Source organism: Hemiscyllium ocellatum, chromosome 15 (genome assembly GCF_020745735.1).
Source record: "Hemiscyllium ocellatum isolate sHemOce1 chromosome 15, sHemOce1.pat.X.cur, whole genome shotgun sequence".
In the NCBI taxonomy this organism is placed as follows: domain Eukaryota; kingdom Metazoa; phylum Chordata; class Chondrichthyes; order Orectolobiformes; family Hemiscylliidae; genus Hemiscyllium; species Hemiscyllium ocellatum.
This window is the reverse complement of record NC_083415.1, coordinates 28,137,315-28,161,942: the sequence shown is the minus strand read 5'-3', so window position 1 is coordinate 28,161,942 and position 24,628 is coordinate 28,137,315. Positions and strand designations below refer to the sequence as shown.

Sequence of the window (24,628 nt, the reverse complement as noted above, 5' to 3'; positions counted from 1 at the left end):
AGTGCGGGAACTGTTTCTTCAGAATTGTATGTTAATCTTGTTTTGTGCTTTGATATATTGTTTAAGTTCTTAGCACTAGTCAGAATTATGCTGCTATTCCTGTTACTTCTGAGTTTTGCTCATATATCTTTTTCGGATGTTGTGTTAATGATTTCTGTTTCGGAATTTCCACAAGTTATAAAAATTGATGCTTGCAGCCTAAGTAGAATGCCCAGATGTACAGTTTCAAAGGGAATATCTTTCCTCCAAGATATTTCTTCACACCCTACCGAACCGCAAAAGCCACCGCCTAGCATCACTATTCATAGAGCCCCCTTTAGCCCAGCCCTAAACTGTTTTGACAGGAAGTGTCATCCTATATATATCTCACCATTACAAATGCTTCCTCTGAAGACTCATTTCCCCATAAAAATGGGTCCCAACTCCTTAGTAAAGATTTAAAGATAGAGATGACAGTGTATGGGAAGCGTTTTGTGGGCTGCTATTTTTGAATTGGCGTTGGACGGGGACAGCCTTTGGGATTCCTTGATTCTAAACTGCAACCTTTAACCCCTTACACTGATCCAAAGTCAATGCAGATTATAGAGGTTAAAGACCTGAGACAGACTCTTGAAATAGAAACAGGAGATGGATAAACAAATGCCTGGATTGAATGGATTAAATATACTGTAAAAAGCCTGAACAAAAGCAATTGCTATGCATGTGCCTCCGGTAGGACAGTGTCTCGGGTAGTTCCCTTTCCGCTCGGGTGGGAGCAGAACAAACAGGGCATGGAATGCATGATAGCCCTATATCAAGATGAGACTGCTTGGAAAAATCCGAAATGTGCCTCTTTGTCTGCGTTGTTCCCTTCATTAAAAGGACACAAGAGGCAGGCTCCCCCTGTGTTTTCTGCTGCTGTTGGGAATCACACATCGTGTGTTTATAGACAGGGTGGATCTATTGATTTGGGGGAGCTGCGATTGTGTTCGGTGATTAAAAACGTTACTGAAGCAGTGGAAGGAAGAAATTACTCATCTTTAAACGTTCCACGAGAGGATCCGTGGTGGTATTGTGGAGGGAAAATACTGAGACCTACCCTGCCCCCTGATTGGAAGGGGATATGTGCAATTGTACAATTGGCAATACCATTCACCCTGGCATTTGAAAGAGAACATTTAGTTGAGAAAAAAGGAAGAGATAAGAGATCACTGCTATCCACTTCTTTTGATAAAGGGATTTATCTTGATTCAATAGGGGTCCCTAGGGGAGTGCCTGATGAGTTTAAAGCTCGTAACCAGATTTCAGCAGGCTTTGAGTCATCTCTATTCTGGTGGGTTACGATTAATAAGAATGTGGATTGGATAAATTACATTTATTATAACCAGGCACGATTTATTAACCACACTAAAGAAGCAGTAAAGGGTTTGGCTGAACAAATGGATGCAACCAGTCGTATGGCCTGGGAAAATAGGCTAGCCTTGGACATGCTCTTAGCTGAAAAAGGGGGCGTTTGTACTATGATAGGTCCTCAATGTTGTACTTTTATTCCAAATAATACGGCCCCTGATGGCTCAGTGACCCGTGCCCTGGAGGGTCTCCAGGCTCTGGCTGATGAAATTGCTGAGAATTCAGGTATAAATACTAATTGGACTAGCTGGCTAGAGCAGTGGTTCGGTAAATGGAAGGGTGTGATGGTTTCAGTGGTGGTTACGCTTCTATTAGTAATTGGTGTTTTAATTGCTTTGAGCTGTTGTATTATTCCCTGTCTGCGTGGTCTAATTACCCGCCTTATTGAGACTGCATTGATGAAAAGTGACCCTAATTCAGTAGTGGGCATTCACCTACGAGCAGATGCAAACGATACTGAAGCTGATTGGAATAGACAAGCTATTATCATGTTGCAAAAATTACAGACTGAATAAAAAGACAGGGGGAATTGATATGGTTAATGTAATTTCTGCAGTTTCATGCATTTACACACACACACACACACATATATAACACACACACACACCTCACACATACACACACACACACACACACCTACACACACACACACTCACTCATACACACACACACACCTACACACACACTCACACACACACACACACACACAACATACACACACACATACACACACACACACCTCACACATAAACCCACACACATACACACACCTACACACACCTCACACATAAACCCACACACATACACACACACTCACTCACACACACACATTCTCTTGGTATGAGTGGGGTAATTTCTGTACTAAAACTGAGGTTTAATGAATAGAAGCTAAATTATGAAACTAATGATTGACTAGGCCATAATGAAGCATGAACTAGAAGTTACCTCTGTAAAGCCAGGAACATGGTAACCTTGGGCAAGAAACCAAGGAATGCTTCGATTAGACACAGAGGGCAAAATACAATGAAAGCTCTTTTCATGACATACACAAAAATCAACAAATGTTATAACTAATAGAACATGAAGATAAAATTGTAAAATAATATAACATTTTAATTAAAGAAATTGGCAGAGAAAGGCGTGAAATGCTTTAACCAATGGAATTGTCATTAATGATTTTTAATGTAAGAAAAATCCATAGCGTGAGATGTTTAAACCAATGAAATTATCACCAATGTATTTGAATGGAAAAATAATGTATAAGTATTAGTGCTGTAAAATCTCCCGTTGCGACTTCCGAAGTCCTTTTTGGAACTCGCCCAATCTTCGAAGATTGAATAAACATCTGTTGCTCCGTTTGTGTGTGTCTCGCAGTATTTCGATTTGCCACGGGAAAAGTGACAGCCGGTGGGGATAAGGGCTGATACCAGTCAACTTGGAGTTCGCCTTTTTGAACTTAACCTTGCGGACAGTCTCCCTTGACACAAGGGTTAAAGGACAGTCCGCGGTTGGCAGAGTTCGGAGGCAGGACCCGGTTGTTCTGAATCAGATCCCTAGAGTTAGAATAGTTAGCCAAGTGTCAGGGACTATTCTCCGGAGATTCAGAAAGCCTAGACAGAAATCACTTATAACAGAGGTAAAGGTGCAAGAGCAAGAAGAGGAGTCATTAAAGGGAATCCTCTGGCTGACGCTAAAAGAATAAGAATTTCAGGGATAGATGGCAATGGAGTAGTAATTTACAATGATGAAAGGATTGTTTTGCAAAAGAGGAGAAATACTATTATCAAAATAAATATACACTTATACCAAGTTGAATGTCTTCTGAGCATACAACACAAGAATTTCAATACATTAATTCCTATCAATAAGTAAACTGAGGAACAATGATGGGAATATAAGTAAAAATTTCAAGTTCTGCTTCACTATCAACTCTCATCTTGAAAGCTTTAAGAACACTCACCGTATGCTGTTGATAATTTCCACATCTTCTTTCCAAATACTTTGGTATCCATTAGTTCAAATGTGAATGGACCACTGAATGGATTTTCATCATCATCTGCTGCCATAATATTGATGGATCGCTCATTACTATTAGTGCACATATGTTGATTGTTGTTCACTATATATGGTGCATTGTCATTAACATCTAACAAGTGTAAGTGCAGAGTGGCTGTTCCAGTCAGAGGTGGCACACCTAAAGTGAAGAGAAATTTACACAAATGTATCCATATTAATTCCCTTTTTTTAAAAGAGATTGCAAGTATTACAGTTACTAAATGCATTTTATAGGAATAACTTCAATTATTGATTGACAAGTTCCTATTTTCAGTTTCCAATACAAAAATGTTCTTTCAGTTTTGTGTACAATGTCTTATTACAATAAAATGGATCAGAAAACTTAATGTGCTTAGTGAAAAAATGCATGAAATTACAGTATTTACTCACTTCCAATATTCAACCCTTGAGATACTTAATGGGAAAGTGCTAACCCATTTTACTATGGCATTTCTTCCTTGAGATGACAGCAAAAATTGTACAGTTCTATTACAGTTGAATGAACTTATCTTACTTTTAATTGGGAAACTGCGCCCTTGCAATAATCTTCTCTTCCTCTGTATAAATATATTTTTCAAACATTTTTAAAACCAATAATACATCAAATAGGGAAAGAATAAAGACTGGTCATGTTTATAGAAGGTTCCCCTCGGTATGGGATACTATTACAATTAATAGAATAGCTTTCTCGTGCCTATAAAAAGCTTGTTTCAATTATTAGCACCATAAAAACATATATCATGGTCCAGTTTGTTGCCATATCACCGTCTATCCCACACCGCTATTTATCAGCATTGACAATAAGGTACTGGAATTTGGCTATGCAATCACATATATCAATACATGCTTTGCAAAAGCTGTATGTCCAACTAAATAACAGAGTATAGAGCATCAGGACCTTGACTGACTACACCAAACTGTGAGTCTACCAAGCTTGCATCTTCAATTAATTCCTCTACAATACTAAGGACATGGGCCACACGTGCCAAGCATGGCAAAAGACTAAATTGTTTCCACCATTGTTGTGACAGACATCCTCAATAACTCTTGAAAGTAACCAATTCAGAGATCCTGGAGCATGCTAATTCCATCTGCCTGCACCCAATGCTAAGCCAATGATGTCTGCACTCTCTTGGCTATGTTCGTCAAATGGATGATGACCACATACCCAAAGACCTTCTGCATAGTGAACTGGCCACTGGGTCATAGCCTCATCCTAATTGTTCATATCTCTGCCAACGGGTTGCCTGCATATGCACTGCCAACTGGGCACACTCATTGATAGCCATGATCTTTGGAGGTTAACTGTTTGTAAGGCATGAAAGGAGGTGAGCAAAAAATGAAAACTCAGTATATTGAGAAGAGCGCCCAGAGAAAATAGACACCATTGCATTAGGCACCTTCCCTGTCTGCTCTCCTCATCAGGGGCGAATGTAGCAGAGACTGCATTGGCAGCCTCCTGAACCATAACAGGTGATGCTTTGCACAGAGTTGACTACTACCGTGCAAACTATTGTCCTGAGAGAGAAGAAGCTGTGGGAACACCGAAACCACTGTGATGTTTATTGTCAGCTATTTTAACCTGTAAAGCAGTACTTGAAACCATAGATTAAAGATACTCTATGCATTGTAATGACAAATATTCATCTTGAATCACAGATTTGGATATCTCACCAAAACAGTTGAAAAGCATCATTAAAACATCTAAATTATTAAAGTCACTTTAAATATCACTTGCCATCATCAACTGCATGAATAATAATATCATAAACACTTCCATTCATATAGGGTGCTTCTCGATCCAATTCTTTCAACGTTGTGACAATACCAGTCACTTTATCCACAGAAACTAGTTCACCAGGATCATGTGCTTTTACATACCTTGAAAAGAGAATGGAATAAAGGAAGAACATTTGAATTTACCATCTTAGCTAAATATAATGTATTAACTTATACAGTGACGTCTCTGTAGAATGAAGAGGATTATGGTTAATTTTATGCATCATTGAATCCACTCTGACCATCTCACTCCCAACCTCTTCACTCAACACAGGCAGTTTATGTTGAGGCATTGGATTTTAGTTTACAATTTATTATCTTTGAGCTTAATATTTTGAGGGATTTTGTGCCCACTCTTCAACCATCCACATGCTATTGTCAGATTCCTCAGAGTTCCACTGTTCTCCGTGCACTGCTAAGAATATGGGGAGTGGCCAAAGCGATGAAATTAGCCATCATCTCCTGACAGACATAACACATTGTTATCCTTTGGGCAGAAAACCAGGAATGCCAATCAGGACATCATTCCACACCCTCATCTCATTCATTTGCCTGGAATTGTGATCAATGGCACAGCAGTGACTCTCACCACTAACTAAACACATGTCTGCACAATCCTATTCCCATCCCAGAGAAGAAACTTCCAGTTGCTCTAAGGAATGTTCCTGGCTTGATGTAGTTTGCATGAGCATGGTGGAGTTTCATTTGTCTGCTGCCCTTGATCTTCAAGGTGGTGGAGGTCACAGGTTTGGAAAGTGCTGTCTAAGGAGCCTAGTTAAGTTGTTGCAGTGCATTTTGTAGGTGGTACACACTGCTGCCATTGTACATCAGTGGTGGAGGGAGTGAACCTTGACAATGTTAGACATCTGCTTTGTCTTGGATGGTGTCAAAGTTTCATGAGTTGAAACTACACTTATCCAGGTATGGAGAGTATTCCATCATGCTCCTGACTCGTGCCTCGTCATAGTGGACAAGTAATGAGAAGTCAAAAGGTGACTTACTCACCACAGAACCCCCAATCTCAGGCCTGCGCTTATAGCCGCAGCGTATATATGGTTGGTCTACAGATTAGTTTCAGGTAAATCACTCAAAGATGTTGATAATGGAGAATTTAGCAATGCTAATGCCATTGACTGTTAAAGGACAATGGCTATATTCTTTTTTGTTGGAAATAGTCCTTCACTGGTATTTATTTGACATGAATGTTATTTACCATTTATCAACCCAAGCCTGGATGTTGTCCAGTTGTCTATTACATGCTGATTATCTCTTTGACCTGCAAGTAATTCTGTGCTGAAACTTCACCAGGCTGACACCTCATCTTTAGGTAAACCAGTTGCTGCTCCTCGCATAGATATAGATATAACCAGGGATAGTGATGGTGGTATCTAAGTATTCATCTGTAAGACAAAATTCCATGGAAATCTCTACTAATGCATTGCTTATCTAATCTGGGGGATGGCTCTCCAGTTTTGGCACAAGGCCCAGATGCAGTAAAAAGATCTTTGCAGGGTTGACAGGTGTGCTGTTGTTTTTCGTATCTTGGCTGATGCCAGGCTGTCTGGTTTCATTCTTTTTATAAGGCTCTGTCGAGGTTAGTACAACTGCATTGCCATGGATCTGAGTCACAGAGTATTGTGTAAAAGGAAATCAATCCATTTTAGTTTTGAAAGATGTGTGTCCTCATTGAATATTAACAAATTGAGAGGAAGTCCCTTATACCTGGCAGGACAGGTGTAAGATTTATAGTGCACTGTAATTTATTTGGAATGTGGGCAATTTGTCAAATCTACATTGGTTTCTTCTTGCTCTTATGAAGGACTAAGCCAATTGGAGTAGTGTTGTTTGAACTATCATAGCTTTCAGATTGACCCTGCTACTTATTTGAGAAATCCAGCACATCTGCACATTACAGCAGTTAGTGCATGGGGATGCAGAAAATCTGACAAGTAGCTCAAATTATGAATGATTACTCTTGGTTGTAGATGAGGAGTTGCATCTAGACCAAAATATTAGGATTAATTTTGTAATCCCTTGCTAATATCTAGATGTTTATACAAACGTAACCTACTATAAAATGAATTGAACTCCATGCACGATTTGAAATTCATTGATTTTCACGAATTCCCAGTTTAAACTTTCTATGGATGACTAGCCTAGTGAATTCCAGCACAGCTGAAACTAAAAAAACAACGGTTATATTGCAGGTAAAATATTCTTATAGACTTTAAAGTAGTTCAAAATATATTTCATTCATTTCAGTGGTTTTGACAGGGTTGAATGAGAAAGTGGAAGGCTTTGACAAAAACTGAAAAGAAACCGGAAGAGTCTGTGAGAAAGTGTTGGTGTAGTGTGGCAACTGATTCCTCTGTTCCATACTGACTGATTTACAAGTATGTCCATGTAGTACATACAGAAAAATGATAACAGTTAAATCGTGTGACCTTTTGGCTAGTTTTTCACAAAGAGATAGTCATTCACAGAACAAATTATTGCCAGAACTACATTACTTGGTTCATCATATGCATTAATTATTCATCCTTTCAAATACTGTGCTAATATTCAGTGGTCCCTATATCAGATCGGTAATGTTTCCACTGCTAACTGATGACTAGAATTTCTTTGTAAATGGGAACCAGTCCTTAAACTTCACTTGTGCATAAGCTTGATGCCGATATTGTCTATGCAACTCTTCATTGCATTTATATAGTGAGGTAAGATTGCAAGAGGGTGAATTCATGACTCCATGACTACATCTTGTAGTCAGGAGACATAAATCCACAAAACCTATTCAAACCTCCAATAGGTTTACAAAACCTTGAACATTGTATTTCTAATAAAATGGGAGTTGTATTTCCACCTTCACCTACCTGATATGGTTTTTAAATATATTATCTGGATCTGTGGCATTCATTCTCCCCAGCACAACTTCAGGTAGCAGACCTTCTTTATGTTTGACTAACATTTCAGCAGGGTCAAAAAGCGGTGGATCATTTTCATCCAATACATTGATATTTACTGTCATTATCTGTGATTCTGAAGTACGCAAATCAACATTCGTGCCAGGACAGGTAAATAATGGTTCTTCATTTTCAACAGCGATCTGAAGTATTCTTTCTCGACCATGCTCATAATCTAAATGCTGAAGAATTAATGCAGTGAAGCAGTTTGGTGCAATTTTCATAGCTTTGTACATAGATTACGGCTAAGTAAAGGATGAACACACTGTGGAGTCAAGAGATCTCTCATTACTGAGAAGATTATTGAAGCACTGACAGTAGCACAACAGAGCGTGAAGAGTCAGATGGTGACTCTCAGTGGGGCTATTCCTTCCAACAATGCCTCTTGCCTTAAAAAGTATTTACAATTAATATAACTTCCAATAATTTATGAAGAATAGTCTTGATGCAATGGCAACTTGCTTTCATATTGTGGCTTAAATGTAACAAATGTCTCAAGGCACTTCACGGCAACATAGTGAAGCAATACTTGACTCGGCGCAACAAAAGGAGGTAGAGTCATAGAGTCATGCAGCATGGAAATAGACCCCTCAGCCCAACTCATCCATGCTGACCAGGTTTCCTAAACTGAACTAGTCCAAATATCCTGCATTTGGCCCATATCCCCCTAAACTTTTCCTATCCATGCACTTGTCCAAAAGTTTTTTAAATGTTGTAATTGTATCAGCTTCTATCACTTCCTCTGCCAGCTCATTCCATATATAAAACACCCTCTGTGTGAAAACATTGCCCCTCAGGTCCCTTTTAAGTCTTTCCCTTCTCACCCTAAACTTTTGCCCTCTCGTTTTGAACTCTCCCAGCCTTAGGAAAAGACCTTGTTTAGTTACCCTATCCATGCTCCTCTTGATTTTATAAACTTCTTAATTCACCCCTCAGCCTCCTACGCTCCAGGGAAATAAATCCCAACCTATCCAGCCTCTCCTTATAACACAAACCTTCTGGTCTTGATAACATACAGAGATCATTGGAAAAGTGACAAAAAGCTTCATTTTGAAGAAGCATTATACAAGACGAAAGAGAGGTGGAAAAGCAGAGATGTTTAGGAAGTGAATTCCAGAATTTTGTGGAAGGTCCAGTCCTAATTTTCTCTATCAAAATTGCTAACTACTCCCGGATTATTTTGGACTGTAAAGATCTTCCCTATCTTATTTTCCTTACTGAAAACCTTTGTCTTTTCTCTGGTACTTCAACCACTGTCACCTCTAAGAACTGCCAGAGGCACTAAAACATCCTCATTGCTAAGAATAAGACTATCTGCACAAATATGAGAGATCTAATGCTGGAGGGTAGTATCTGGTAAATGGCAGAATTCTTAGTAGCACCAACAGTATAAAAATCAGCAAGTCATGTTGCAGCTGCTTAGAACTTTAATAAGACCAGATTTGGAATATTGCATACAGCTCTGATCACCACACCACCAGAAGGATGTGGAGGCTTTGGGAAGGGTAGGGAAATGGTTTACCAGGATGCTGCCTGGTTTGGGGAGTATTAGCTACAAGGACAGATTGGACAAACTTGGTTTGTTTTCATTTGAATGTCAAAAGATAATGGCCAACCTGATAGAAGTTTGCAAAATAATTTGAGACATAGATACATTGGATAGTCAGAGTCTTTTATCCATGATAGCAATGTCAGTGACATTAGTTTATGGTAAAAGGGTATACATTTAAAGGAGGTGTGAGAAGCAAGTTTTTTGTACAAAGTGCTTGGAATGTGCTGCCAGAGGAGGTGGTGCAGTAGATACAATCACAATATTTAAGAGGCATCTTGACAGATATATGAATACACAGATAATAAAAGGATACAAACAGTGTAGAGGCAAAAGGCTTTAGTGTAGAAAGACATCATGTGTCAGTGCAGTCTCGGTGGGCCAAAGGGCCTCTTCCTGCGGTGCACTGCTCTTTGTTCTTTGTTCTATTCAGCTCCCTCTGTTGTCTTTCTACTTTCTCCACAGGAGCAAGCATCCTGTAGAGTTCCATCTTTCATTTCTCTCTCATCTCAACTCAAGCCATCTCCAAGTTCTTCCTATTTACAACACCTGCTACCTTGACCCTATGGCCAGTAAACTGCTACCTTATTTCCTTTCTTGGCCTTTATAACAGCCTGCATTGATAATGGCTCTCTCTTCTGAGGCATTTCATGCCTTCCTTTCAAATCTGTTGCTACTAATGTTATGATGAAACAAAAGCCCTAATGACTCTGTCTCTGAAAACCTTCACCTCTTACCTCTTTTTCACTCCAAACTACTTGAACTTGGTGTCACTTCTAAAATCTGTATCCGTGTTTACTGGACCACAGTGTTTGAATCCCTCAAATTAGACTTCTCCCTATGTCATTGTACCAATGTAGCTTTTTTTAAAAAGGACAACCACTTGGCTCAGCTGAGATAGATAAAGAAGTTGTGAGAGAGACAAATTTGACTATAGCAGCTGATGAGGAAATACTCTCATGGAGTATCCTCAGGGAGAAACCCATTCATGAAACTGAGATGAGAGGAAGAGATGAGGGTAATGTTTAGGAAGTACAATGTTTTCAAAATGTCTATTTATTCTGAATAAAGGAAGAGAGCTTAATTACAATGCATACCTTTATCAGCAACAGAATTCCATTGTTTGTATCTGGTTCAGTTTCAATTTTGTAATTCTCCTTTTCATTCCCATGTATAATGGTATATTTTGCTTTCCAACCTGGGGTATTAGGTTGGTCTCCATCAGTTACCTTTACTTTCAGTATAACTGCCATAACATTATTTTCAGACACAGTTGCTGAGGCCTGAAAATTAAAGATGTGACATTGCTTGATTTTAGTGAAACTGAAATAAATGTGTACAAATTGCGGTGATTTTAATTAAATTGACAATATCTACACAATATCTGTGGTTTCAACTTGAGATTTAAAACTCTGCACAGAAAGCACCAATTCCATTTCTGTACAGAGCTTTCAAGATCATTCTGACGTATTTCTAAAGTACTTGTATCATTGCAGTACTCAACAGTTTTATTTCATGACTTGTTAATCCCTGTTAAGTAACAAAGTACATTGCGGAAATCTGTTCACATAGAATATAGAACAACACAGCACAGAACAGGCCCTTCAGCCCTGATGCTGCGCTGACCTGTGAACTAATCTAAGCTCATCTCCATACACTTTCCCATCATCATCCATGTGCTTATCCAAAAATTGTTTAAATCTCACTAATGTAACTGAGTTAACTACATTAGCAGACAAGGCATTCCACGCCCAAATTCCATGAAAGCTATATCGCATCCTGGAAACATAGAATCATACAATACAGCAGAGACCCTTCAGCCCATCAAGTCTGCAAGGACATCAACATTGCATCATGAAAATCACTGATTGAAAAAAGTTAATATGCCCAAAATGTCCTTAACCATCAGTACTTACAGTGTGACTGATAAAGGTAGGAGGGTTATTGTTTCTGTCGTCCACATTAACAATTACTGTGGCGGTGGAAGAATGTTGAATTTGAGGACCATTGTCTCTAGCACGAATGAGAAGTTTGTATGAGGTGATTTTCTAAATCAAACATCAGTAAAAATGTTGTCAATTAAATTGTTTTATATCTCACTTAATTTAGCAAGAAGAAATTTCTAATTTTCAGATCAATCAAGCTAAAGTAATTTCTAACAGTTTGTTTTCAATCTTTCAGCAGTGTTGAACAATCTACTCTAAATATGCTTAACACATTTGCATGGAAATTGCCACATTAACATTGACTGGATGATATTTAACAGACAATAACTTGTCAAAGAAGTCACAGTATAGCTACTCAAGCATTGACCCTCAAGGTTTCATCATGTTTCAAAGACAAGTTATGTTTTGTATAATATCACAGCTCACAATTCCTTGTCAGAAGGTATATTTTTCATGACTCTGAAGGGAGATTATACACGACAGCCCACATATTCAAAATAAATCCAACCAATATTTGCCACACCTGATAATCTAAGCAATTTTTAAGAGTAATTGTTCCATTTTCTTGGTCAATAGCAAACATCCTTCCAGTTGGTGCTTTCGGTTCAGAAACAAGATAGTATGAAATAATTGAGTTAGGATGCTTTATCTCATCTTTATCCGTGGCTTCAACTTTAAAAATACTTTGACCTAAATGAAAGACAAAGTATATCCAAATCTGACACATCTGTTACTAAACAATAATTACATTTCTTAAAACAAATTCAAATTTATTTAACTTACTTCATAGCAAAATAAGCATATCACATTAGTGACTTGAACCTTTTGCGCTCTGAATGGACATTGGGAATTTAGGCAGAGTGAAACATATCTCCAGGATTTTACATCAATTGATTTACATTGGCAAAACATCAATTTGAAATTTGTAGGAATCTAAAACGAGCTGATGAGATGCCATCATGCAGCTAACAATACCACACAAGGAAAGAATTTAGTTTTCGGTGTGAAAACATCTGCTCCTCTAAGAAGTGTAAATTTGTGGGGGAGCTGTCTTAGAAAAAGCTTGGTGCCAGGAAAATCTGGCAGAGCCATTTTCAAATGACACTCTCCAGGCAGTAGCCATAGCAAACTTTCCATCCACTATTCTAACTGTGTAATGAATGAGAAAAGAAATATTATAATAACGAAAGTAAAAACAAATTCAAGTGCAGAAAGTAGTTTAGCAAACTTTAATAAAATAGCAATATTACACAAAAAATATTTTCAAGTTTGTTTTATTTATATTTATATTGGAAACTGATCAACAATTCAAAGTTTTCCCATCCCCTGAAATATGTAGGAAGTACTGAGCTAATTGGGAAAATATGGCAAGATTGGAAACATTAGATTCCTGACATTGACAGAAAACATTCTGATTCTTCAACTAAACTTTGAACAATGAGACCTGGATTTCACTCAGGAGTAGTAAAATGTCTATTTGCATACACTTACTTGCATACACTATTTACATGCTTATGTATCTAATCTTGATTAAATTTTATTCAGGGCTGAAACATTTTTGGCTAGGTTTTTCTGGCTAAGTGCGAGTTGCATGGTTTTTTTTTATGGACAGTAGCCACTAGTTCCAGTGAAATTGTTTGCTAGGCATGCCTGATTATTTGGGTACCCTGGCCCCGTGGCATACCTCAAATCCAATTCCAATCCAAACTTATCAGATATCATTCGTAGAACAACTTGCCACTCACCAGATATCCACTGAAAGACCAGCATCCCTAGCATCCATGCAATATTTGACAGGCTGTTATATGCCAAGACAAGCATTGGCATTCTGAAACCACTTTACTCAGTCAAGGGTGAAGTCAGAAGATGTCAGATAAGGGGAAGTTCACCCCATGATTCGCCAACAGCGACCTGGAGGTCCTGGGCATGGGGATGGTACAAAGAAGGGGAACCATCTTCCCAGAGATCCAACAGAGGAGAACATGCCACAGATCCTGGCACCTTGGTTGCCACTTGGGTCAGTACCATCTCAACTGTGCAGAACAATGACAAGCAGCGCCCTAGAAAGGTTAATGACCACCACTTCCACCAAGATAAATGCCACACTCCTTCCTTCTGCTACTTCACACTCATTCTATCCTTGCAACTGCACCTACTTGTCAAAATTCATGCTGTACCACTATTGCCTACATCTTCCTTCACCCACTTGCTAAGACCTCATGTCACTGACCAAGTAATGTCTCTGTACTGCCTCTCACTCCCTCAGTACATCTCACTATCTTCCCACCACCTACACCAGCACTAACAATGGAGCAGCTCACTTTCACCTCACACAATCCCTCCTTTCTCTCATTCCAGGAGAAGACAATGGGCAGAAAGGACCTGGAGGAGTGGAGCCATGCCTGATATGACACTACTCAGCCTCTGCAAGGACATAATCTTTGATCTCACAGCAGAAGACTGGAACTGCTCTTACAAAGATGTTGAGACATCCATGTCCCATAATCAAAACACACCATTCTGTACTCTACTACAACACTCATAGTAAACCTGCTATTAATCTCATTCGTTGCATACCACTTATAACCATTGACTGCAACATCCTCTCTCTCTTGTCATACAGATGCCTCTTGCATGCCTATCACCTCTCCAGAGAAAGAACTGGCTCCCCTAAAAGTCCTTTGAGGACTTGAGTACAGATCAAACATCAACGAGGCTGCTTTCCACACACAGCACAAGCTAAGGTACTGACACCTCTGTAGGAACGATAGCCTCAAGAACAGAAACTGGTGAGTACCTCACTGCACAGCTCTGTGGCTGGCAGAGGAAGAAACACCCAGGCTACTGAACCATCCTCTGACAGCCTGCATGGACAGTTTGGTGGCTGCAATAGATAGTCAGCTACAGCACTCTCAGAGTCAGCTGAAGAGGAATAGACATCTGCATACCATTAGCTGAAAATGTGTTGCTGGTTAAAGCACAGCAGGTTAGGCAGCATCCAAGGAACAGGAAATTCGACGTTTCGGGCCAGACCCCTTCATCAGGAAACTTATGCCCAAAACGTCAAATTTCCTGTTCCTTGGATGCTGCCTAACCTGCTGTGCTTTAACCAGCAACACATTTTCAGCTGTGATCTCCAGCATCTGCAGACCTCATTTTTTATCTGCATGCCATTACCCAAACACTCAATGCCCTCATGACCAAAGGCATGGTGACAGGGAATCAGGTGAGTAGCCATTGACTAAACAGCCTACAGACCCTAATCACTATAAATAGGTTGCTCAGTATTCCTGCCACTTATATCCCCCAATCCCAAATCTCTTTCCCATTAGTTTCTGTGGACAGACCCAATGGACTGACCATGTCCCGTCACTGTGACAGCCGAAACCAGATGAGAAGTGAACTGTCCGCTCACCGATGGTTCACCCACTGTATTAGTCCTTACCCTCAGGCTGGTCATTAGATTAGATTAGATTAGATTAATTACAGTGTGGAAACAGGCCCTTCGGCCCAGCAAGTCCACACCGACCCGCTGAAACGTAACCCACCTAGACCCATTCTCCTACATTTACCCCTTCACCTAACACTACAGGCAATTTAGCATGGCGAATTCACCTAACCTGCACATTATGAAGCTACAGTTCTGACCATCATAGTCTCCCTTGAATGCAGACACCTCACTCAACCCAGTACTTGACTGTTGTCAATTCCTTGGACTGGTATTGGAAGTTGCCCTTGACTTACTATGCCAGAACCCCTGATTAATGAATGTCCCAATGAATGTTACATTGAGGACTACTTCTCCAGAGGAGTTTGATACATGGCTCCTATTTGCTGCATGTGCAGTGTGTTTGCAGCATTAGCTGCTGGCTCATGCTGCAGGTGTGAGATTGACATAGCACACTGTCAAACAGCAAGATGTCCACCTCCTTGACTGAGGACTGCTGACCAGCAAGGCAAGCTGCCAGCTTGTGTGACTGTGCTCATTGGTGCAGTATGGCACAATAGCGATGCTGTGAGGTGCAGGCAGGCAATTATGTGAATGAGTACTTACACACTCAGCGAACTGCCCTAAGATGCAGCCTGGTCCAATCCATGAGCCAGATTCCTGCCCTTACACACCAAGAGTCCTTGCTGCAGTCTTTTGACGCTAATTGCCAGTGTACCTTGCAGTGCAGGTCCGCGCTTCCTAAGTGGCCTGTGAGTTGATTGGAGAATTGTAATAATGGTTGTATGTGGTTGGTAAATGCCAGATGCCACTGTTTGGGATTGAGGGGTCCACGTGACTGGTGCCCGTAAATTGTGCCCTGATAATGTTAAGACTTTCTGCAGTCAGAAGTGTGCTGACATCACTAGGTGACTGTTTGGATATCTGTGTTGAGATTCCTCAATGTCTAACTTGTTCAGCAAGTTTAGTAAGAAAGCTGAATGTTAACAAGGTGAGTTGTGCCAAAATCAAACTTTTTAATTAGCTTTAATCCCTTAATTGACAACCTCAGAAACTTGGCTCCTCTCTTGGCAAAAGCACAAGGACAGAGTGAGAGGCTCCTGCTGTTGAGATAGGTCTTGCGTGACTCTGATTTTGCTATAAAATCTTGCAAAACCCCATGTCGTTTAGACACCTATGAAATTCTGTCTGCAGGCACTGGGGAGAAGTTAGATGGCATAATTCCAATCCGAATATCACAGCAGTTACCTGGCAGCTCCAGCTCACTGATTGCACCTCAGGCATCCAGCTTGGACAGTAGTTCCCAACCTTATAGGGCATACTCCATGGGCAACAACCACCTACACTCCCTGTCCATGGATTGACATTGCACCCTTACTGTTCCTCAAAACTCCACTCTGGCTCTTTTAGACCACAGTTCTCCACTTCATTGTTGCACTTTGGAGTGCACCAACACTTTTTATTGGAATGCTGACGTCAAGACACTTTGCACACAGGCACAGTCACCCATCTCGTGGGTTGACTAGGGTGCATCAGTGGGCCTCTCACCTGTCAATCTTCCTTCCCACCTATCCACTCCACCCTCCTCTCCTATCTATCACCTTCATCCCCACCTATTGTACTCTTCGCTACCTTCTCCCCAGCCCCTCCCATTTATCTCTCCACCCTGGAGGCTCCCTGTCTCATACCTGATGAAAGGCTTTTGCCCGAAATATTGATTTTCCTGCTCCTCGGATGCTGCCTGACCTGCTGTGCTTTTCCAGTGCCACTCTAATCTGGACTCTGATTTCCAGCATCTGCAGTCCTCACTTTTGCCTATATTATTAAAACAGCTGACTTTGTCAACAGGAAGAAGTGTCATTTCATCAGTAGTGGAGTGGAGGACACAGATAACATGCCAGTAATTGACAAGGAGAGATGAAGGTAGGTGAGGACCTGGAAACAATCAGTTTCACAAAGGAGATACTGTTGGGTAAGCCAATGGAGCTAAGGGTTGACAAATCTCTTGGCCCTGATGGAATGCATCCTAGGATACCAAAAGAGATGACGGGACAAATACCAAATGCACTTATGGGAATTTTCCAAAATTCACTGGACTCTGGGGCAGTTCCAGCAGACTTGAAAACAGCAAATGTGATGCCTCTGTTTAAAAAAAGAGGTAGCTAAGAAATGGGAAATCGTAGACTGGTTAGCTTAAGTTGGGTAGTGGGGAAAATGCTTGAGGCTATTATCAAGGAAGAAATAGCAAGGCATCTAGATAGAAATTGTCCCGTTGGGCAGATGCAGCATGGGTTCATCAAGAGCAGGTCATGCTTAACTAACCTACTGGAATTCTATGAAGACACTATGAGCACAGTAAACAATGGGGATCCAAGCAAATGTGGTATATCTAGAGTCATCAAAAGGCATTCAACAAGGTACTACACAAAAGGCTATTATATAAGATAAAGACGTAAGCTGTTACAGGCAATGTATTTACATGGATCAAGGATTAGTTAACTTACAGGAAGCAAAGAATGGAGATAAATGAATGTTTTTCTTGTTGGCAGTCAGTGACTAGTGGTGTCTCTCAGAGTTCAGTGTTGGGAACCACAATTATTCACAATCTACAGGGATGATTTGGGGTTGGAGACCATGTGCAGTGTGCCAAAGTTTGCAGATGACACTAAGATAAGTAGTAGAGCAAAGTGTACAGTGGGCTGTGAAACTTTGCAAAGGGACATAGATAGTGAGTGAGCAAAGGTCTGGCAGTTGGAATACAATGTTAATAAGCATGAAGTAATCCATTTTGGTAGGAATAAAAGTAAAAAGGACGATTATGTGAATGGTAGAAATTGCAGCATGCTGCTATGCAGAGGGACCTGAGTGTCCTTGTAGATGAATCACAGAAGGTTGGTCTGCAGGTGTAACAGGTAATTAAGAAGGGAAATGGAATCTTCTCCTTCATTGCTAAAGGGATTGAGTTTAAAAGCAGGGATTATTGCAGCTGTATAGGATGTTGGTGAGGCTGCTCTTGGAGTAATGCATGCAGCTTTAGTCTCCTTACTTGACAAAGGATGTACTGGCACTGAAGGAGGTGTAGAGGAGGTTCACCAGGTTGATTCCAGAGTTGAGGGGTTTGGCCTATGAGGAGAAATTAAGTAGACTGGGATTACATTCATTGGAATTTAGAATAATGAGGGAGGATCTTATAGGAACATATAAAATTATGAAAGTAGTAGAGAAAATAGAAGTAGAGAGGATGTTGCCACTGGTGGGTGAAATTAGGACAAGAGAGCATAGCCTCAAAATTAAGGAATGCAGATTTAGGACAGAATTGAGGAGGACCTTCTTCACCAAGAGGGTTGTGAATCTATGGAATTCCCTGCCCAGTGAAGTAGTTGAGGTTTCCTCAGTAAATGCTTTCAAAATTAAGGTAGCTAATGTTTTGAACAGTAAAGGAATAAAGGGTTACAGTGAGAGGATGGGCAAGTGAGGCTGAGGCCGCAATAAGATCAGCCATGATATTATTGAATGGCAGAGCAGGCTTGAAGGGCCAGATGGCCTACTCCTGCTTTGTGTTATGAACACCCAAGTCATCTGTAATTATCTTAAACATTTGCACCAGTTATCCTCAGAGCTGCACTGATGCTGGTAATCTTGAGAACTCTCATGTTCCTGCTTTGTTTCAAGGGCTAGATGCCTTACAAGGATGGCTGCTGGCAGACGATGACTACCTTATGCAATCATGGCAGATGACTCTATTATGTCACCCCTGACTGAGGCCAAGTATAGATACCATGCAGCCCATTCTTCTATCAGGGCTATTATGAAGCAGGCAATAAGTCTACTGAAGATGACTTTCTGATGTTTGGGTAGGTCTCGGGGAGGGTAGAGTGGAGTCTGTGCATAAAGTATATCCACACAGAGTGTGCTGCATAATCCAGCATGATGTGTTCTGCATAATTTGAATAGCTGTTAAAGGAGACATGACTGACACCGGAGAACTCAGAAAATGGCACCCATCTTCCAAGGAGGAAGGTGCTGACATTGAGCAAGAGGTACATCAGTGTTGGGCACAAGACAGGACGTAACTAATACCCAGCTCCAAGAGATGTGAGCTGGATGCAGGGATCATTCTCTGACTCTAAATTTGTTGACATTTGAAAGACAAAGTGCTCTTCTGTTCCCAGAAGCTAATGTACCTTTATTTTGTTGGATTTTCCGTTCCTCACTTTTGCAATTGTTGACTAGAAGTGAACCATTTCAATCCTTTGCGAGTTTTCCATCATGTGAAGTTCCCAAATTGAACAATGAATAATATCATGCAGTGCTGGGTGTTAGGAAAGAGTAGCTCTCATTCTTGATGAAGGGCTTTGCCTGAAACATCAATTTTCCTGCTCCTCAGATGCTGCCTGAGCTGCAGGGCTTTTCCAGCACCGCACTCTCAACTCTAGTCTCCAGTAACTGCAGTCCTCACTTTAGCCTAGCTCTTTCTTAGACAGGGGTCCAATTTACTATGGTGCAAAGGTCTGGTAACCTGTGTAGCTTAATTCTTGCAGCTGCAGTTGCAATGAGTGTCACTCAGACTGGGAATGATGTACAATACCAACACACTAAGAATGTGAACTGGTATTTGCAATGAAGTGCCGCCCTTGCCATCTTTGTGCCCTCAGATACTTTTTTTTGCCCCTCTCCCATAATGTACTATGTGAAAGGCAGCTCCTAGCTGGCAGCACTTGATCTGGTGTATGCTGAGGTTTTAAATTTGGGACCAAAGATGGGAATTCTGAGTCTTTCCAACTGTGCTTCCGTCATTAGTCAGCACACAATAGTGTGAGTGTGGTGGATACATGACAAGGTGAGTTTTGGATAATTATGTGAGAAAACGCATGAGGATTCCTGGAGAGAAACCCTGAATGAAACTGCCCATATTTGATACTTAGTCAATTTTTGGTAAAACTCAATCTTTGAGTCAGAATATTGTCATTAACACATACCTTATTCTGTTGCAATCAACATAACCGAAATCCACAAATGTTCAAAAAATAGAAATTGTTGGAAAATCTCAGTAGGTTTAGGGTAGGATAGATAAGCTTCAGATTGGTTTCACAGGTCGGTGCAACAATGAGGGCCGAAGGGCCTGTACTGGCGGCACGGTGGCTCAGTGGTTAGCACTGCTGCCTCACAGCACCACGGACCCAGGTTTGATTCTAGCCTCAGGCGACTGTCTGTGTAGAGTTTGCACATTCTCCCCGTGTCTGCGTGTGTTTCCTTCAGGTGCTTTGGTTTCCTCCCACAGCCCAAAGATGTGCAGGTCAAGTAAATTGGCCAGGCTAAATTGCCCATTGCAATAGATGCATTTGTCAGAAGGAAATGGGTCTGGGGATGTTACTCTTCGGAGGGTCGGTGTGGACTTGTTGGCTGAAGGGCCTATTTTCACACTGTAAGGGAATCTAATCTTATGTTCTATGTCTTGCAGCACCTGCTGAGAGAAATCAGAACATTTCAGGTCAAGTGACCCTTCCTCAGACCTGTCCCTGCGAGGTACTGCATTTTGGGAAAACAAATTTTAGCTGGACTTATTCACTTAATGATAAGGTACTAGAGAATGTTGCTGAACAAAGAGACCTTGGAGTGCAGGTTCATAGCTCCTTGGAAGCAGAGTCACAGGTAGATAGGTTAGTGAAGAAGGCATTTGGTATACTTTCTTTTATTGGTCAGAGCATTGAGTATCAGAGTTGGGATGTCATGTTGCGGCTGTACAGGATATTGGTTAGGCCACTGTTGGAATATTGCATGCAATTCTGGTCTCCTTCCTATCAGAAGGATATTGTGAAACTTGAAAGGTTTCTGACAAGACATACAGGGATGTTGCCAGGGTTGGAGGATTTGACGTACAGGGAGAGACTGAATAAGCTGGGGCTGTTTTCCCTGGAGCATCAGAGGCTGAGGGGTGACCTCATAGAAGTTTATAAAATTATGAGTGGCATGGATAGGATAAATAGACAAAGTATTTTCCCTGAGATGGGGAGTCCAGAAGTAGACGGCATAGGTTTAGGGTGAGTGGGGAAAGGTATAAAAGGGACCTAAAGGGCAACTTTTTCACACAGAGCTTGGTGTGTGTATGGAATAAGCTGCCATAGGAAGTGGTGGAGACTAGTACAATTGCAACATTTAAAAGGCATCCGGATGGGTATATGAATAGGAGGGGTTCAGAGGGATATGGGCCAAGTGCTGGCAAATGGGATATCTGGTCGGCATGGATGGGTTGGACCAAAAGGTTTGTTTCAGTGCTGTATATTCTATGACTCTATGATTATGTGCCAGAACTCGAAAAATGTTCTATTAAACCCTCTTTAAATTCTCTCTAAACTGTAGGGCAAGTACATTTCTTCCTTATTAGTGGAAATCTTTGAACTGTAAATAACTTATGAAGGAAACTGATTGTATGATTCAAAATGATTGTATGTGTGAAAATGTTGCTCTTACAGCTAAGATATTTCCATATGTGAGTATTTTAGCTTATGTAATCATGGTACAGCTTCCACTTAGGTTACTGATCCATTTCTCATAATTATTCTTCACCTCGATAATCTTGAATTTAAATAAAAACAGTTTAGAGGAAATATTTACCTGGAGCAGTGGATTCCGAAACCTGGACATGGTAAATATCTTTGGAGAATACGGGGGGATTGTCATTGATATCTTTTACTTTGATCTGATAAATCAGTGATGAGTCCAAAATATTTCCAGTTCGTTTTTGCAAAGCATCAACTGTTAACTGAATGTAAGCATACAAATATTGATATCGGAATGCAATCATTCAAAACAATATGATGGAATCAATAGACTCATTAGGCAATATTACAAAATTACAATCATATTGCAAAACCTTTCTTTATCTAAAAAGGTAGAAAAAGCATGCCTTCAAATTGCAAAATGCTCTTTGGTACAAGTTTGTAACTATTAGACAGATCTTTATTCATGTTTCATAGTGTTATGCCTAAACATCCATAAGATATCTATCCATTCAACTAATTTTCTTGAAGATGTTTGAAGCTGATTGGAATTGGATAACATATTGTATAAAGATGCCTACGCTGCTGAAATTCTATGGCTTGTCAGTAAGTTTTGAGAAGATCTGGGGTCAGACATGAAAAATGTCAATTTCATCGGGTGCCGAAAAGCTCCCATAACCAATGAAATATAATTCATTCATTATTGATTCAGTGTTAGTTTTTGTCTTATTATGCTGCAGTGAACCACTTTGGGATATGCTCTGAAGGTAATGGTACTATACAAAACAAGTTGATGATTACACTTTCTAGGAGAAAGTGAGGTCTACAGATGCTGGAGATCAGAGCTGAAAATGTGTTGCTGGAAAAGCGCAGCAGGTCAGGCAGCATCCAAGGAACAGGAAATTCGACGTTTCGGGCATAAACCCATGCTGCCAGATTACACTTTCTAAGCTGGAGTTCCCACCAAATGCAACAATCTTAAAAATGAACATATGAATAGTGCTATTGTTGTTATAAATAGAGCACTTAGGAAACTGTTGCCTAGATTCTGATAAAATGAGTTGCAACTGCTACAACATAACAAGAAGTTGTCATTTCCAAAATGTATTAAAATGTGAGTCAAACTCTTTTTTTAAATGAGTTATTTACAATCAGTAGTTCCAAAGTGTAATTAATTGAGGTAATAAATACAACTGAAAATAGCAATTCATGGATTTGTGATTAAAAATGTATTCATTTTTGCTGAGGTTTGGTTTGATCTTTTATAGTTCTGGTATTATTCAGGAAATCAAACCAAATCCTGGGTTTTTACTTTGTTTACAATTGTTTTTGTCTTCTATTTGTTGGAAAATGGGCTTGAGAGTGAAACTAACTTACAAATTTCCTGTGTATAGAGACTGATAATTTGTGCTGTGATTTGTGCCACAGAGATGTTCTAAGATGGCACATCATGTTGTATATGTTCAACAACTTTATTGACAATGCCTTTTAAAATGTCTGCCCTTATGCTTATAGATTTTTTTACTCAAGTTTAGTTCATATTTCTCTGTAGCCATTGCTATTTGTGATTTACTATATGTTAGCTGATACAAGATGCTCAGGTGCTGTTAAGTTAGTTATCTTGAAACTCAATTATAATGCTAACTATTTACAAGTTAACATAATTATAGGCTGACACACGTAGTCCGGGTTCTGTCCTAACTGATGTTACTGCACATTATAGTCATCTGACTAAAAACAAAAAATGCTGGAGAGCACAGTGGGTCAGGCAGCATCAATGGAGAAAGAGAACAAGCTAACTTTTTGAGTCTAGATGACTCTTCATCAGAGCTACTCATCTAACTACCGTGACTCCATTATGTGGAGACAGTGACTGAAGGTAAGGCAGGTACCTTTAAGCTGCAATATCACATTCTGTGGCATCATGTGACAAGCTTAAAGGTATATTGATTGTATAGCCTGGAAACTGTGATACCATGAAATAATAACCACACCCACAGATTTGACCAACAGCAGACAACACAGAGCATAGTCAACAGAAAGACTTACTCAAACACCAACCAATTAAATATCTACAATGACAAGAAAGGGGATGGGGAGTGGGGGCAGAAAAGGAAGAACATTCCAGGCCACGTTGGTGAGACCAGAGGTTAGATTAGATTACTTACAGTGTGGAAACAGGCCCTTCAGCCCAACAAGTCGACACCGACCCGCCGAAGCGCAACCCACCCATACCCCTTACCTAACACTACGGGTAATTTAGCATGGCCAATTCACCTGACCCACACATCTTTGGACTGACGGAGGAAACCGGAGCACCCAGAGGAAACCCACGCAGACACGGGGAGAACGTGCAAACTCCACACAGTCAGTCGCCTGAGGCAGGAATTGAACCCGGGTCTCTGGTGCTGTGAGGCAGCAGTGCTAACCACTGTGCCACTAGAAATAACCCTTTTTCAGGCACCCTTTGTGAAACAGACACCACTCCTCAACAATGTTGCCCCGATCCTGTTCCACCGACACTTTTCATTGCCTCATTGTTCAGTACTGGCTCCAGCAATCCTGTTTTATTCAGTTGCAATGCTCCTCATTTTACATTCTCAGCAGTGACTGCTGCTCCCACCTTGGACTAGACGCTGTTGGTCATCAACTCTCGGAGGTGGGCCTTCCTCCCTGATGAAGGTGCAGAAGTTTTTCCCCAACCCATTAAACAGTTTAACAGCTATTAAAATATTCAGCTCAATTCAAGCAAGGGGAGATAGTCTAGCCCCCAAATTTCAAAGTGGCAGTGCTCACACCTCCAAATAAAATTCAACCCTGAAACCTTGTTGCAGTAGTGTAAATGTGATCAATATCTCCATGCTCGCAAATGATTTGCCACAAAGTTTATAATAATGAGGGTACATTAGTAGGCCTGTCTAGTCCATTAAAAGGACCATTCAGGAGAAAAAGTGCTCGAGGGGAAGTGGTGACCTACATAAAAGAGGTAATCAAATATCTTT

The 24,628-nt window shown here is 40.5% G+C and overlaps 1 protein-coding gene across 1 annotated transcript in view; it reads right to left on the bottom strand.

Moving 5' to 3' along the window:
* Positions 1–24,628, bottom strand: part of LOC132822656 (cadherin-like protein 26) — a 55,628-nt gene that overhangs the window by 17,340 nt on the left and 13,660 nt on the right. The window contains exons 4-10 of the mRNA XM_060835903.1: positions 21,742–21,889; positions 12,202–12,368; positions 11,649–11,780; positions 10,830–11,015; positions 8,094–8,365; positions 5,183–5,325; positions 3,350–3,583 (exon numbers count right to left, since the gene is read on the bottom strand). Of these exons, the coding sequence (XP_060691886.1) occupies positions 3,350–3,583; positions 5,183–5,325; positions 8,094–8,365; positions 10,830–11,015; positions 11,649–11,780; positions 12,202–12,368; positions 21,742–21,889 (1,282 nt within the window). The remainder of the gene's footprint in view (positions 1–3,349; positions 3,584–5,182; positions 5,326–8,093; positions 8,366–10,829; positions 11,016–11,648; positions 11,781–12,201; positions 12,369–21,741; positions 21,890–24,628) is intronic.